The sequence below is a fragment of the Anoplopoma fimbria genome, chromosome 13 (assembly GCF_027596085.1).
Source record: "Anoplopoma fimbria isolate UVic2021 breed Golden Eagle Sablefish chromosome 13, Afim_UVic_2022, whole genome shotgun sequence".
In the NCBI taxonomy this organism is placed as follows: Eukaryota; Metazoa; Chordata; class Actinopteri; order Perciformes; family Anoplopomatidae; genus Anoplopoma; species Anoplopoma fimbria.
Genome location: NC_072461.1, coordinates 3,310,584 through 3,325,725, shown reverse-complemented (window position 1 = coordinate 3,325,725; position 15,142 = coordinate 3,310,584). Strand labels below are relative to the sequence as shown.

The window sequence follows — 15,142 nt, the reverse complement described above, 5'->3', positions numbered from 1 at the left end:
GCAGTTTTCTGAATGACTTGCAATACCGGTTATTTTCTATCTTGGAGGTGGCAGTGTAGCTGCTGGTCCCTCCGACTAACCGCTTCGGTTTTTTGTTTTTTTTTGGCAAAGCAGGGCTTCCGTCCATCGTCTGCGCTTTACGGTTTAACAAAGTACTCTGTACATGTGCACCTGGGTTGGATTTTAAAAATAATCAGACGTGTTTTTGCAACTCTGAGGTATGTGGCTGTTTATATATATCACATCAAACGTACGATATATTGAAGGTTATGTAACTAAGGTTGGAAAGCTGCCTTTATGAGCCGACAAGCTAACGGTTGTTAGCCGACAAGCTAACGTTAGCTACGGTGCTAGCATTAGCTAGCGTGCTAATAGACTAGCTATCGTTGTTATTGATTACCTCTGTTTTACTCTATTAAGCCTGTATGTTCACTGTCGTTATCCAGACATGTCCTCGGACGTCCTGAAGAAGAGGAAGACGAAGGTTCTCCGCAGCGAAGGAGGAACCCCAGAGACGAAGAGAGGTCGCGGAGAGGGAGAACCGCAGGTAACCGATGGGACCGGTTGTGTGTCGGTAGACCTCCAGCAGAAGGACTGGGGTCAAAGTATCCTGTCAGCAGCATTAATAGGCCTCAAAGACATGAATGTAGCCGAGATACAGAAATCAAAACAGTCGAGCAAGATTGTGTTCAAATTGAAATAATGTTAGACACTGAAGTATTAATTCAAATTGAAATAATGTTAGACACTGAAGTATTAATTCAAATTGAAATGTTAGACACTGAAGTATTAATTCAAATTGAAATAATGTTAGACACTGAAGTATTAATTCAAATTGAAATAATGTTAGACACTGAAGTATTAATTCAAATTGAAATAATGTTAGACACTGAAGTAAATTTGAAGTATTAATTCAAATTGAAATAATGTTAGACATGAATATTAATTCAAATTGAAATAATGTTAGACACTGAAGTATTAATTCAAATTGAAATAATGTTAGACACTGAAGTATTAATTCAAATTGAAATAATGTTAGACACTGAAGTATTAATTCAAATTGAAATAATGTTAGACACTAATTTCAAATTGAAATAATGTTAGACACTGAAGTATTAATTCAAATTGAAATAATGTTTGAAGTATTAATTCAAATTGAAATAATGTTAGACACTGAAGTATTAATTCAAATTGAAATAATGTTAGACACTGAAGTATTAATTCAAATTGAAATAATGTTAGACACTGAAGTATTAATTCAAATTGAAATAATGTTAGTATTAATTCACAGTATTAATTCAAATTGAAATAATGTTAGACACTGAAGTATTAATTCAAATTGAAATAATGTTAGACACTGAAGTATTCAAGTTCTTAATCCACTGTAGCGAGTTACCTTTTTCCCATCTATGACAAAAATGTGTGTGTGTTTGTAATAGTCTACATGATATATGATATGCTTTTTTTATTTGGATGAAGGTCCTCATGTGATTGAAACACAAAAGCTCTTGCAATTTAATATGGGAGCAAATAACAGGTTGGATGTACCACTATTTCTAAACACTAACGTTATATTGTTACCAATCAGATAGAATACCATACCATACAAATATGAGTTATCAATGTTGAAGTCAAGATTAGAGTCTGGGACCTGACTCCACTCAGTCACTCACCATGTGCCTGCTCGCTGTGCTGTATTGGATTCAACACTTTCACTCACAGCAATAAAGAAGAGTGGGGTCTAGTTAAAGCATGACTGACTGTGGGTTTTTATCAACTGTATATATTGATACAGGTTGTTTTTTTTCTTTTCTTTTCAGGAGGTGCGTGTGTACAGTGAGGATGTGGAGCTCGATAGCAGGGACCCTGAGCAGGACTTTCTGCAATACAAAGAGTCATGTGAGAGTTTGGCCACACTCATGAGTGAGATCCAGGAGCTGAAAGCCAATGGAGCCAAAGACGGGGTGAGAATCATACATTTAAGATAGAACGCACATCCGAACAACTCGGTCATTAATATGATTTTATTGTCAGTTTTGGTCAGACTAATTAAACTCATCTGAGTGATGTGCTGACTTGTCACTGCAGAGTAGATTCCTCCACAGCAGAAACTTTATACATACAGTTTGTGGTATTTGGTAATCTAATACATCACAACATTGTATATATGAACTTAACCACAGTTGATTCTGTGTCCAAACCACAATGATGAAGTCTAACTAGTTTTGTCTGTTCTCAGTGTGCTGAGGTGGAGCAGAGACGTATGCAGAGCTGCATCCACTTCATGAATCTGAAAAAACTCAACCGTCTGGCTCATATGCGACTGAAGAGAGGCAGAGACCAGACACACGAGGTAACTCCCACACAACTCTCAAAGGCTGTCCAACTTCCATGAGTTATTAAAATAAATACCAGCTTAGCTTAAGTTTGCTCCATTCCATTCATTTGCTGAAAAAGTGCTGCCTCAACTCTCTTTTGAGCTGATGGGTAGAGACAAGCTGAACACCAAGAATGTTGTTTCTACTTTTAACACCGTCAGCAGATAAAAACTTATTCACCCTGGGGTTTGTTTTCATTCAGAGTTCATTGATTCAGTTTCCTGGTTCTGATTCTTGGCATATATTTTTGGCATGTTTTTATGTTAGTAAACCGACCGTAACCACCTTTTTTCCCTTCAGGCAAAACAGAGAGTGGATGTCCTGCACCTTCAGTTACAGAACCTGCTGTATGAAGTTATGCATCTTCAGAAGGAGATCAGCAAGTGTCTGGAGTTCAAGTTAGTACAAAATATATCCTTCGACTACATACTTGAGGTCAATTAAAATTACTACCCATGAACGTATGCTGAAGTTACCCCTTGTTATGTACAACAAATATAGTTTAAGAGATAATTTAACATACCTTTCCTTGATCCAGGTCCAAGCATGAGGAAATAGACTTGGTGTCGGAGGAAGAGTTTTACCAGGAGGCGCCACCGGACATTTCCAGGCCTCAGCTCACAAAAAATGATACTCACCAACTCACACTGGCACGACTGGACTGGGAGCTCGAACAGCGGAAGAGGTATGCAAACTGTCTTAAAGCATAGTGACATGCTGCGGTAAAAACAAAAACAGTCTTAATTATTGGGGCGTATAGAGCAGCAGCTTAAAGTTTGTGCTTGGATACAGGTTGGCAGAGAAATACAAGGAGTCACAGACCACAAAGGAGAAGATCCAGAAGAGCATCGAGGTGAAGAAGGAACATCTGACAAGCTTGCAGCCAGGACTCAACGCCATCATGCAGGTATAAAAACTGTTTGTGTGCCATTTATTACAGAGATTTTGAGTTTTTTTAGGACAACACTATCACTCCGGCTTTGTTGCAGTTGCAGCAGCTCGGAGTATTGATTTTGAAAGTGTTTTGAAAATGTGTTGTTCATTTATGATATTGACTGCTTAATCCCTCACTGAGGTGACAGTCTTAACTGCTGTACCACCAATGGACACCAAATATGGATCCCCTGAATGACAGTATGGTTTCTGCTCTCCCCTCTCTCCCAGGCCTCCCTCCCAGTGCAGGAGTACCTGTCCATGCCTTTTGAACAGGCTCAGATTCAGACAGAAGTTGCCCGCCACCTGCCTCCACCTCTCTATGTCCTGTTTGTTCAAGCCAATGCCTATGGCCAGGCCTGTGGTGAGTCGTCATTAGGGGAAGAGTATCTTATGTTTCAAGACAAAGAAGAGTTTTGTTTTTTTAATGGAATGTAAGCACTGATTGTCATGATTTATTTTTGTTTCCATGCCAGACAAGAACCTGTGTGTCTCAATAAGTGGTGATGTGGACGAGGCCAAGGCCCTGTCCAAACCTCCAGAAGATTCCCAGGGTACGTGTCTGTACTTAACATGCCTGCCATGGCACATATGACTCGAACGCTTGGCTTTAATGTGCAATTCATCTTTGGATTCACTGAATGCTGCTTCACATTTCGAGATGTTGTATTTGTGAGAGATGCATCTCCGTCAAAAAAACAACAAGTAAATAATATTTTGTGTCCTGGTTTCATCCAGATGATGAGAGTGACTCAGATGCAGAGGAGGAGCAGGAGAAAACGGTGAGTCTCAGGCCTGGCTTTACTCCCATAACCCACACTAACACCCTCAGTTCAGTGAGTTCAACGTTTTCTTATTATACCCATCTTTGCAACGGACACACAAATTGTCCCAGAAGTCCCAGCTGTCACACGTTGTGGTCTGGCGGGTTGGGGAGTGGCCACTATCGATCTCTTCCTGCTTCCGGCCAAGTGCCAGCAGGGGGATTTTGGGAAATATAAGCTAAGAATGGCTAGGTGACTGTAACCTGAGCTCGCCTCAGACATGCACACTCGGCACCGGACTAGTGCTGTCTGTTGGGATGTTCCTCTACTGAAGTAAATGTGTAGTTTGGATAAAATGTGTTGCATTTTGTTGAAACCTCTGTCTGGAACATCAGCATTTCAAAGTGCAGATTAGATTGGCTTTATTGTCCACCTCTATGCAAATGTGTCTTTAGCCTCTCCCAAGTACAACAAGGGACATTCACTTCACATAACACAACACATCATTTAACACATAGAAATGACAATATTACAAACAGGCATGTAGCAGCAAAAAGTTATATAAACAATACAAAAGAGCAAATTTCCGTCTGAAGCACTGTCTTCCAGCCTTTCCTTTTGAACTGTTGCCACCTGTTATTTAAACAATAGAAGCTAATATCATGTTTCTCCTGGAAGCAGATAGAATTTGATGATAATTGTTTTTCTAATTTATTTGATATGTCACAATGTCAAACATGCACTTTGTCTTGTTTTCATCTTTTTTTCTTTTTCTTTTTATTGACAGAAGAGAAGAAGGCCAACTACAGGTGGCCAGCTGGACGACAAAAGACGGGAGATGCTGAAACGGCATCCTCTGTCCCTCTGCTTAGACCTCAAGTGTAAAGGTAACTCATTCTACAGTTTTGATGACTTTCAATTTTAGTGTCTGCACCAAATAAGTCTGTGGATTTTGTGCATTCCTTGTCTTTACGCAGCACATTTACTAGTCGTCTGTAATGTATCCATAGCTGTGCTGTGTATTGATGTTACTCTATACCTACCAGATAGTAAGTGAAAGAAAGTAAGCAAGCGTGACCCATTCTGCTATGATGTCATGACACCACTTGACCCTCGTGTTCCCTCTGCTGGCAGTAAAAGGAATAGTGACAGATTATAGGGAGATCTGCATTGCAGACGTAACTCTACCTAAAAGGGGAGGAGGGAGAGAGAGACACTTGCAGCATTGTGGGTCTGCAGCACCTACAACATGCTGTAAGCATATTTTCTCATCACCAGTCGTTCTCTAACCTCTGCTTGTGTTTCTAGTGCTTCTCTCTCCCCGCCTGTCAGTATACTGCAGTAAAAGCAAAAAGTGAGCAGTGTAGGTGTCAGGGAGTGTCACTGGGTTCACTGTGAATGCAGAGAGAGGAGCATGAAAGATGACCGTCAGCACAGTGTGTATCCCCTGGGTGCTGCTAGCTGCCGTCATGACCACACCCCATTGTTCATTTATGCGCTGCAGTGTAAAGAGAACCCCTTGGGGACGTTCACTGGGAGGATTAATAAAAAGAGGGGGATGGAGAGAGAGAGTATTGAGCCAGTAATGGATTTGTTCACCACCATGTGTTATCCATCATTTCTCCACAGATGGCAGCATCCTCCATCTCTACTTCTACTACCTGATGAATCTGAACATTATGACGGTCAAGACCAAGGTCTCCACCGCCACAGACCTCAACACAGCCATCAGTGCAGGGTGTGTGTGTATTTTGTAATCTCTGTCTATTGACTGTGTTGTTTGTAAAAAAAAAATATATATATATATATATATATAAATAAAAAAAAAAATGATATTAAAAAAAAAAAGTGAGTATATATGTATATATATATATATATATATATATATATATATATATATAATATAAAAATATTATATATAAAGTAAAAAAAAAAAAGTGACCTGGATGTGTTCTTTTGCAGGGACCTGCTGAAAGCAGACACTCTACTCAACTGTCTCTACTCCGGCGACCAGGGGCAAGAAACACCCAATCCAGCTAATCGCTACCAGTTTGATAAAGTCGGGTGAGGATGTCAAGCAATTAAAGCAAATGAGAAGATATTAAGCGAATCACAAGCCAGCAGAATTAACCCATCATTTCCTCTTAGGATTGTTTCCTTTGCTGATTATGTGGAGGACCTGGGCCATCCCTACATGTGGGTTCAGAGTCTAGGAGGACTACATTTTCCAAAAGATCCTTCCGAGGTGTGTGTTAAAGTTAAGCGTTATCCCAGATGTGCACCGGTTCTGTGTGTTGCAGCCTCATGATGTTGATGTATACGCTCATGTTTTTCCAGGGTGTGCGTGTTGGCAGCTCTCTGAGTGCCAGCCACATGGAGAGCACCATGAAGCTGCTGAGGGGACGACTCCAGTCCCGCTTGGCTTTGCACAAACAGTTTGCCTCTCTAGGTACATAACATGTGAACAACCACACATCAAATACTCCTGAAGAAGAGACATTGTGACTGAGTGTGTTTGTGCTCCCGTCCTCAGAGCACAGCATCATCCCGGTCTCCAGTGAGTGTCAGAACCTCTTTCCTGCCAAGATCATCTCTCGTTTAGCTCGCTGGACCACGACCACTCACGTGGAATACATGGTATGCAAACGTATAAACTCACATATGTACAGACCTGTTTTCTTTAAAGGAAAACAATACTCCTCGTGCAGGGCATGTCTCATTGTGATATTTCTCTTTCTGTGTAGGATCTGCCATATACTCGTCATGTGACTGAAGCTGGGCTGGCGAAGGAGACTGACATGTACTTCATGGCTGTGGTGGAAAGGGGCACAGGTAAAATACAAGCACTGAAGATAGAATCGGCCAATATTGATACATTTCATGTGTCTTACAACTCGCCTGCCTCCGTCTTTTTCTTCCTCAGCTCGCCTCCAGGCCGCTGTGGTGCTGAGTCCCCGTTACCCAGAAGTCTCTCCTCTTTTCTCCCTCTCCCTCAGCTGGAAGGGAGAGCGAAGTGGACGCACCGATGACAACCTTCGAGTACGAGCATTTTTCCAATATTGATCACTTATGTTCCATGAGCTTGTGCTCTGTTGATGCACAAGCTCATGTTACATCTAGGTATTTCAGGCTCTAATTGACTCATCTTTTTCTTTTTTCAGGCCATGGAGAGCGAGGTCAATGTGTTCAAAAATGAACTACAAGGGCCACGACCAGGACACCAGCTCCTGACCAATCAGTTTTCACGCCTGTGTGTCTGCCTGGATGTGTATCTGGAGACTGAAGGACAAGACGACAGCGTGGAGGGACCACGAGAGTTTCCAAGAGAAAAGATGTGTCTGCGCACTGTCAGGTACACACTCACAAGAGGCTGTTGGTAGACAAGATGTTGTATCTGAATAGATTCACTGTATCGCTGACCTCTCATTCTCTTTCTCAGGGGTCCAAATCGTCTGAAGCCATTCAAGTACAACCACCCTCAGGGCTTCTTCAGCCACCGCTAGAACAGTCCATGTGATTCTCACCGCTGTACTTCGCAACTGTAACTCCCTGAGGCTTATCTTTGTGGCTCTTTGACACACAAAGTATTCCTTTTTAAAAGTCTTTTTACCTGTTTGAAAATAAAAAAACCAACATATTATTTTCCTGTATGAGTGTGTGTCTGGTCTATTTAAGGCTCTGTTGCATCCATGCTTTGTTGTGCACTGCAAATTCCTCCGTTTTATCCCTCTCCACCCTCAACCCTCTCTGTGCTGCTCTATTTATAGGCACTAGCTGATTATTATGCCATTGTAGTTCAGTGCTACAGCGAGCTGAGTCATTTCCCCAGAGAACCATGTCCATGGAATATGATATTTGGTGTGTTTTGTAGTTTACGGTTAGCCTTTGACCTTTAATTTTTTCAACCTAGATGCTTAATGGAAGAAAAACAGCTTGTTTTTCAGGATACTGATGCCTATTCCCTCAAGAATTACTCTAATTTTATAATGGACAGCAGCAGTCTACAGAAGTGTACGGCAATAATATCACCAGCAGGATTCAACTGAATCCAGACATCCCTGCCTCAAAGACTTAAGGATGTATATAATATATATAATAAGCCTCTAGGGGCGATTACTAGTTGAGTTACTGCAACAAGGGTCTTCTACTCATACTTGTATATTCCTAGCTTTTTTATTTATTATCATAAACTAGAAAAACAACTTCTATGAAAGGGATGTTTGATTGGATCTTTCCCATTTGGTTATTTAAGGGAAAAACGACTTCTTGTAATTGGTTAAACTCAAAATGTCCAGTCAAGAGCACATTCAAATTGAAACAGAGAGCTGGTCTTGGCTCTACAACTTAAATTCCCAAAGACTACTAGAGCTGAGCTGATGCAATGCCAGATGTGGTAAGTATTTTCAGAAAAACGGACTTGAATTTACAAAGTATTCTAATATCAGTGACATTCAAATGTAGTGACTAGAGAAAAGGACAATTGTAACTTCCACTTGTTGTGTTTTGTGACTTTTTGGCTGATCCCAGTGATACAAAACCATCTATTAGATGAAAAGAGATTGGATGCGAAGAGAAACCTGAAATCCTGCCAGGAGAGAAATCCCTCCAATGTCAGCCAAAGTGTGTCCAATGTCAGAAATGTATCCAAAAAAAAAAGATGATGAAATGCTTTTGTAAGCTGCTGCAGCACTCATTAGTAAACCTATTCAAATGTAGCTAAACCTTTTGTGTAGACCCAACATGATAGGATTGGTATCTCCTCATTAATATTGTATGGTTTCAAAGGCCTGTATTAATCTACTCATGATACTCGATGGTGTAAGTAACTACAAAATCACTGCTTCAGTGTGTGATTTTTGTGGAGATCCTTTCTCTTGCTGTGAGGCTGAACTGGAAATAAAGAGGCTGTAAGCTGTCTGTTCTGTACAAGCATGCAGCACTGCTCCTGATTTATACATGAGCGTAGTCTCTGGGACGTGAGGAAGGGTGCAGTGGCTGCAGTGGGTGAGTACCACTCCCCCTCTCCTCAGCCGCAATGCAGTGCAGTTACTCGCAGCGTTTACCTTTCAGGCCTCACACCTTATAAGATCAGTCTTGACACTTCTCCTTCATAAATCCTCACTCGAGGTCAACTTGCTATTGTTTGTTTTTTTGCAGAAGTGAACAGATTATCCCAAAAGCCATTTGTGTTTAATTTTTCATTCTTTATTATCTGTTTCATATTGCATATTCTCAGCAGTTTATACGTAACACATACTCATCATTGTCCTAGCATTGCAGACCAGAAGAGTGAGATGCTGCAGTTCACCTGTCAGGAGAAGCTGCATTAAGGTGCACAACAAGCAAAATTCAAGTCTTTCTAACTGATGTATCTGTAAATATAATATAGACATTTGTATCTCCTTAAATATATGTTTTTATATTCAGCATCTGTCACAGTATTTAGCTTGACATTATCTTTGACATCTCTACCCTTGAAGGCTTGCTTAGCAGTCCCCGTCAGTGGGATTCAGTTTAAATGCACTTGTTATTCATTAAGGGCAGTTGTCACATTCAGATAAAGAGTTAAGAGCATTCTGCATTCACTACAGTCATACATCAGAAGCATCGGGGGTGTGTAATGGCCATACTTAGGGAGCAAGGGGTTATTTGCTACAGAAATCACTATTGCTTACAGACCATCACCTGCTTAGCTTTGGACATTAAAGCGCCCCTCCACCCTCATTGTTCTTTGGCATCTCCACCTCCTCTCCTCATGCCTCTTACTTCTTGGCCTTCTCCTCCTTGACCTCCTTTGACTCTGTGCCAGAAGATTTCTCCACCTTTTCTGCCTCCTTCACCTCCTTACTCTCTTCTTTGCTAGTCTCCTTTTTTGCCTCTGGCTTCTTCTCATCCTTCTTGCTCTCGGTTTTCTCGGGTTCGGCTTTAGGTGTAGGCTTCTCCTCTGGTTTCTTCTCATCCTTCTTGACCTCTGTTTTCTCGGGTTCGGCCTTAGGGGCAGGCTTTGGCTCTGGCTCGGCCTTCTCTGGTTTAGGAGCAGAGGGTTTCTCCTCCTTGGCGGGGGGAGCACTCTCTTTAGGCTCAGACTTGGGGGCAGGTTTGTCCTCTGAGGGCTTGCTGGGAGCAGCCGGTTTGGAAGCGTCATCCGTCTTCGGGGCTTCATCTGCCTTGCTCTCTTTCTTTGTATCAACTTCCTCTACCTTGCTCTCTTTCTTTGTATCAACTTCCTCTACCTTGCTCTCTTTCTTTGTATCAACTTCATCTGCCTTGCTCTCTTTCTTTGTATCAACTTCATCTGCCTTGCTCTCTTTCTTTGTATCAACTTCATCTGCCTTGCTCTCTTTCTTTGTATCAACTTCATCTGCCTTGCTCTCTTTCTTTGTATCAGCTTTGTCTGCCTTCTCTGGCTCTTTCTCCTTGGGCTCTGTCTTCTTCTCCTCCTTCACAGGTTGTTCTTTCTCTTTCTTCTCCTCTTTGACAGGCTGGGGCTTCTCCTCTTTTTTCTCCTCTTTAGGTGTGTCTTTGGCAGCGGCAGGCTCGGCCTTCTCTTTTTCTGGAGATTTTGGTTCAGGGGTCTGAGCACGAGGAGACTTGGATTCAGGGGATTTGGGTGGGGATTTTGACACAGGAGACTTGGACTCATCTCCTGCTGGAGATTTGACTGCAGGTGACTTAGCGGGTGATTTGGGCATCGGGGATTTGGCTTCTGGTGATTTGGGCATCGGGGATTTGGCTTCTGGTGATTTGGGCATCGGGGATTTGGCTTCTGGTGATTTAGATTCTGGGGATTTTTGTGGAGATTCAGACACGGGTGATTTGACAGCAGGAGATTTAGGCGCAGGGGATGCAGCCTTTTCTGGAGATTTGGACTTCTCTTCATCCTCTCCTGCCTCTTCTTCCTCTCCTGCCTCCTCTTCCTCACCTTTCTCCTCTGCCTCCTCATCCTTCTCTTCACCCTTTTCTTCCTCCTTCTCTTCTCCTTCCTCCTGCTCTTTAGTTTCCTCGCCTGTTTCTTCTTCTTCTTCTTCTTCTTCTTCTTCTTCCTCTTCTCCTTTCTCTTCCTCCTCTTCCTCTTCATCTGCCTCCTCTGTCACCTCTGTCACCTGGGTCTCATCGGTCTGTTCCTCCACTATGACTGTATCGGAGATGTCCTCTCCTTTCACTTTCATGTGGGAAGAGATTCTGCTCTCAAGGTAAGAGTACGGACCTCCTCCTGAGATAAAGCGGTTCTCCTCTCCCTCCAGTAACTTCCTGTTTTAAAGACAAAGACACAAAGTCAGCCAAAATGTCAAGAACTTTTGTCATTAAGAAGCCAAAGAATTATCTTAATTATGTGTAAACCCTAACCAACCTATAAGCAGCAATCTCAATATCTAAAGCCATCTTCACATTCAGCAGCTCTTGATACTCCTTCAGCTGGCTGGCCATCTCCCATTTGGTGGTCTTCAGCTCATTGTCCAGTTGGTTGATAGTCTCCTGCAAAAAGAAAAACGTCGCCTAACAGGTTACATTTGATACAGATGGTATGTAAGGACGTGAAATGAATGTGGTTTTCCCCTGTGTGGGATAAGTGAGACGTTTGTGTTGATTTCCTGCCTGTAGGGAGTTGAGGTCATCGTGGTGTCTGTCTTCACTTTCCATACGCTGCCTCTCCAGCGAGTCCTTGGTTCCGCGAAGAGTCTCCAGCTCAATCGTGCGGCTCTGGAGCTGACGGCGGTAATCCACGATCTCCTCCTGGCTTCCACGAATTGCATTTTGGTTGGACCTAGCAGCCTCAGACAGACGCTCCATACGCACTGCAGAAATTGCACACATAAGAATGTATTTAGAAATCACATTTGCTGCATCATACCAATGACTAGCTTATGTCCAAAGACAGTTTGATGTGACTTGCTGTACAGGGAAATTCTGATATTCTTATTCCTTCCATAGGAATGCATAGTTTTTCATTTCCTTTCAATAATTCCTGAGACATTTGACATTTGTGCTCAGAGAGTCCCTACTGGGAGCCTGAGTAACCTTGGCAGTGTCCATCTGTCAGTCTGTAGTCTGACTCAGCTCCCTCCCTCCTCCAAGCATCAATGAGCCACCCTGCTGCAGTCAGCTGGACACCACACAGGGAAGGTCATTCTGTTTGCACCTTTCACTGGTTATCCAGTCAGCATTCAGATGTACAGCAAGGGTCTATCTATAGTTCATTAAGTTCTGTCACACGCAGCTCAGATAAAACCCTTCTTGGGCTTTAAAGGTGATGATTGTGTATTTGTGCAGTACCACTAAGGTCAGTTTAACCGAAAAGAGTATTCTCACAGGGCTTCATCTATCTATCTATCCAGCTATCATATCTACATGAATAGCTTTACCTACTTCTATTCATGGTGAACTTCAATTGCCACATAAGAAGAGTGTTAAAATGATGAAGCATTATCTATCTTGTCTGCCTACCACAAACAGTGACCTTGAAACAACTTCTCTCTTTCTAGAGTTTCAGGTGAAGGGACACAGAGCACATGGGGCGAGAGCAAGAACACACCCACTGTTACCCACAGTGAGAGTGCAAATGAATCATAGCCTCCTCTCTGTGTGCCATCTCTCTCCTGCAGCGCTTGCCTTAAATCAAAAATGATCATTCTGCAGCAGCCATGCAACCGCAGAAAGGTGCACTGGTTAAATGATTGAATAACTGAAATAGCCTTTTAAACTCTCTGCATTTTATAATCACGATATCTGCCTTGACTCACTTCATTTGCCAGTGATCGGTTATTTAACGTCCTCTCTTTATTCAAAGGTTTGCGATCTGGCAGGTTGGTGGGACTAAAGTTACCAATGCAGGGTCTGTTAAGCTGCGAAGATGTAGTGAAGTCAGCATACTTAATAGCTTCAGTGTTGATGGTCTCATCAGAAAGTATAAGGGACTCTTGTACCCCTGATATGAGCACGAGACTGCAAGTCACTGCTCCTTAAATCACACTATGCATTACAATAGTGCGACAGGATCATTCAAAAGTGACATGTCTATTGCATTCGTATTAGTTGTTGCATTTACTGTATTCGTATCAGTCCGCTGCACTTATTGAATTCGTATTCGTTTACTGCACTTATCCTATTCCTAGTAGTTTGTAGCACTTATTATATTCGTATTAGTCTGTTGCAATTATTGTTTTCGTAGTAATTTGCCTCTGCACTATACTTTTGCTCTGGTTTATGCTTTAAGATGCTTGTTTAAGAAAGGAGATGCACTTATGACTTCTGGTGACTAGTAGTTCTCTTGAATACCTATGTTGAACACACTTATTGTAAGTCTCTTTGGATAAAAGCGTCTGCTAAATGACTGTAATGTAATGTAATGTAATGTAATGTAATGTAATGTAATGTAATGTAATGTAATGTAATGTAATGTCATGTAAATGCCAGGGATGTGCCTTTAGACTTCAGCACCACGGACAGAGAACATACTCTACAGACTCTACACATGTTTGGAAATATACTTATATATACTTTTCCCTTTTTTAATGAGCCAACTCACCCTGGAACCATTCCTCTGCGTGTGTTGAGCTCTTGGACGCGTGTCCGTCCAGCTGAGCTCGGATCTCTCTCAGTGCGCCGGTGACATCCATCTTCTGGGTATCTCTCATGTCGAAGCTCACCTGAGCTCCATGAATCTGCTCCAGGAGCTCTGCCACTTCATCCTCATGGTTCTTCTTCAGGAAAACAGCCTCCTCCTCCAGGGAACGAAGCTTCTTATCCAGCTCCATCCTCGCCATGCTGCACTCCTCTGCGTACTTTTTCATGGAGCGCGCCGCCGCGTCAAACTCCTCCCGGTTACGCGCCTCATCCTCCAGCCTTACCCGCAGGTGTTGGATGTCTTCCTCCAGGTGTTCGTGCTCCAGGGCTGCTCGGGTCTTCTCCCCGGTCAGCTGCTGCAGGAGACCTCTCAAGTCACCCAGCTCTCTCTCATAATGCTCTCCAACCGTGGCTCGTCCGGCCTGGTTCTGCCGCAGAGCCGCAGCTTCTGCCTCCAGGTTGCGGTTGTGCATCTCCAGATTGCGCACCTTGTCGATGTACCCTGCGAACCTGTCGTTCAGAGTCTGCAGGATCTCCTTCTCGTTCCTCCTTGTCATGTCGCCGTTGAAGTTCTCCAAGCTGTCGATGGAGGACGGCTGGCTGTAAGGGAGGCGGCGGCGCTGGGAGTGGAAGCCGCTGGAGGACACCGAGGTGGGCCGAGCCTTGCGGTACGAGGTCGGGCCGAAGAGGTGGTGCTCTACCGTGAAGCTCATGATGAGGACTGACTGCAGTAGGAGCAGGATCTCTGGGTTTATATAGGAGGGAGGGAGAACTGACGAGTCAGCAGCAAGACTGACTCTATTTAAAGAGATACCTGGCTGCGCAAGAATACAGTCACCCTGAATCAGTGGAGCTGTTGATGAGTTGTACTTTTACTGGTGGTGTAAATTAGGTGTGTTTCATCAAAGCAACGAAAGCCAAATACTGGATTTATAGTGCATCAGTGTGTTTATGTACATAAATACACACATCTATAGTGTTTTAAATGATTAAGACATGAGTTTCTATTCTATTTCTAATAAAACTATTCACTACTGCCAATTACTGTTGCTCTTTATAAACAGCCCTGATCAATTACAAGGCTTTTTTTTTTTTTTGTGCAAGATTTTACATATTTGAAGACATATATTTATATTTTGGGTATGCTGTGGCTAAAGTCTGTGTGAACTGGTTGTGTGCAGTGGGTTCTGCTGATGCTCTGTATAGCCCATGCTCACTGGAGCTGTACTGCTGCAGTGTGAGTTTGCAGATCCACGCCAAACCCCCTGGGAGTCAACTCAACTGCTGGGCCATTGACAGACTCTCCCTCTCTTACTACAAAACACACACACACACACAAGGTTTCTCCCCTTATACTTGAAACATTACTTTTGATCTCTTTTTCTTCTTCTTTTTTGTTGCAGAACAGTTAATAATCTCCAGATGTGCAAACAGCAGCAGCATTATAGTGCATGTGCACTGAGCTTTGGTGATACAGCACTAACACAAAACCAAACTGAGTTG

The 15,142-nt window shown here is 42.7% G+C and overlaps 2 protein-coding genes across 2 annotated transcripts; one reads left to right on the top strand and one right to left on the bottom strand.

Moving 5' to 3' along the window:
* Window positions 1–84: 84 nt before the first annotated feature.
* Window positions 85–7,725, top strand: thoc5 (THO complex 5). Its single transcript, XM_054611091.1, has 20 exons — window positions 85–218; window positions 447–547; window positions 1,821–1,964; window positions 2,240–2,353; window positions 2,679–2,776; window positions 2,917–3,063; window positions 3,171–3,285; window positions 3,543–3,675; window positions 3,788–3,865; window positions 4,050–4,093; window positions 4,863–4,962; window positions 5,705–5,813; window positions 6,038–6,139; window positions 6,224–6,320; window positions 6,413–6,524; window positions 6,609–6,712; window positions 6,820–6,907; window positions 6,999–7,114; window positions 7,237–7,427; window positions 7,515–7,725. Exons 2-20 carry the CDS (start codon window positions 449–451, stop codon window positions 7,576–7,578), a joined length of 2,055 nt encoding a protein of 684 aa, XP_054467066.1. The 5' UTR covers window positions 85–218; window positions 447–448; the 3' UTR covers window positions 7,579–7,725.
* A 2,112-nt stretch (window positions 7,726–9,837) lies between these two features.
* LOC129101253 (neurofilament heavy polypeptide-like) lies at window positions 9,838–14,352 on the bottom strand. The gene is made up of 5 exons (XM_054610987.1): window positions 13,602–14,352; window positions 11,672–11,871; window positions 11,427–11,551; window positions 10,441–11,326; window positions 9,838–10,242 (listed from the first exon to the last, which is right to left on the bottom strand). The coding sequence occupies exons 1-5, from the start codon at window positions 14,350–14,352 to the stop codon at window positions 9,838–9,840; spliced, it is 2,367 nt and encodes a 788-aa protein (XP_054466962.1).
* Window positions 14,353–15,142: the final 790 nt, after the last annotated feature.

Excerpts from the sequence above, each read along its gene's own strand:
- thoc5 (XM_054611091.1), top strand. The coding sequence starts at position 449 with ATGTCCTCGGACGTCCTGAAGAAGAGGAAGACGAAGGTTCTCCGCAGC. Across the intron at positions 1,965-2,239 it reads CCAATGGAGCCAAAGACGGG|TGTGCTGAGGTGGAGCAGAG; the intron begins GTGAGAATCATA and ends GTCTGTTCTCAG. Across the intron at positions 5,814-6,037 it reads AACACAGCCATCAGTGCAGG|GGACCTGCTGAAAGCAGACA; the intron begins GTGTGTGTGTAT and ends GTTCTTTTGCAG.
- LOC129101253 (XM_054610987.1), bottom strand. The coding sequence starts at position 14,352 with ATGAGCTTCACGGTAGAGCACCACCTCTTCGGCCCGACCTCGTACCGC. Across the intron at positions 11,872-13,601 it reads CGCAGAGGAATGGTTCCAGG|TGCGTATGGAGCGTCTGTCT; the intron begins GTGAGTTGGCTC and ends CAATTTCTGCAG. Across the intron at positions 11,552-11,671 it reads ATGACCTCAACTCCCTACAG|GAGACTATCAACCAACTGGA; the intron begins GCAGGAAATCAA and ends TTCTTTTTGCAG.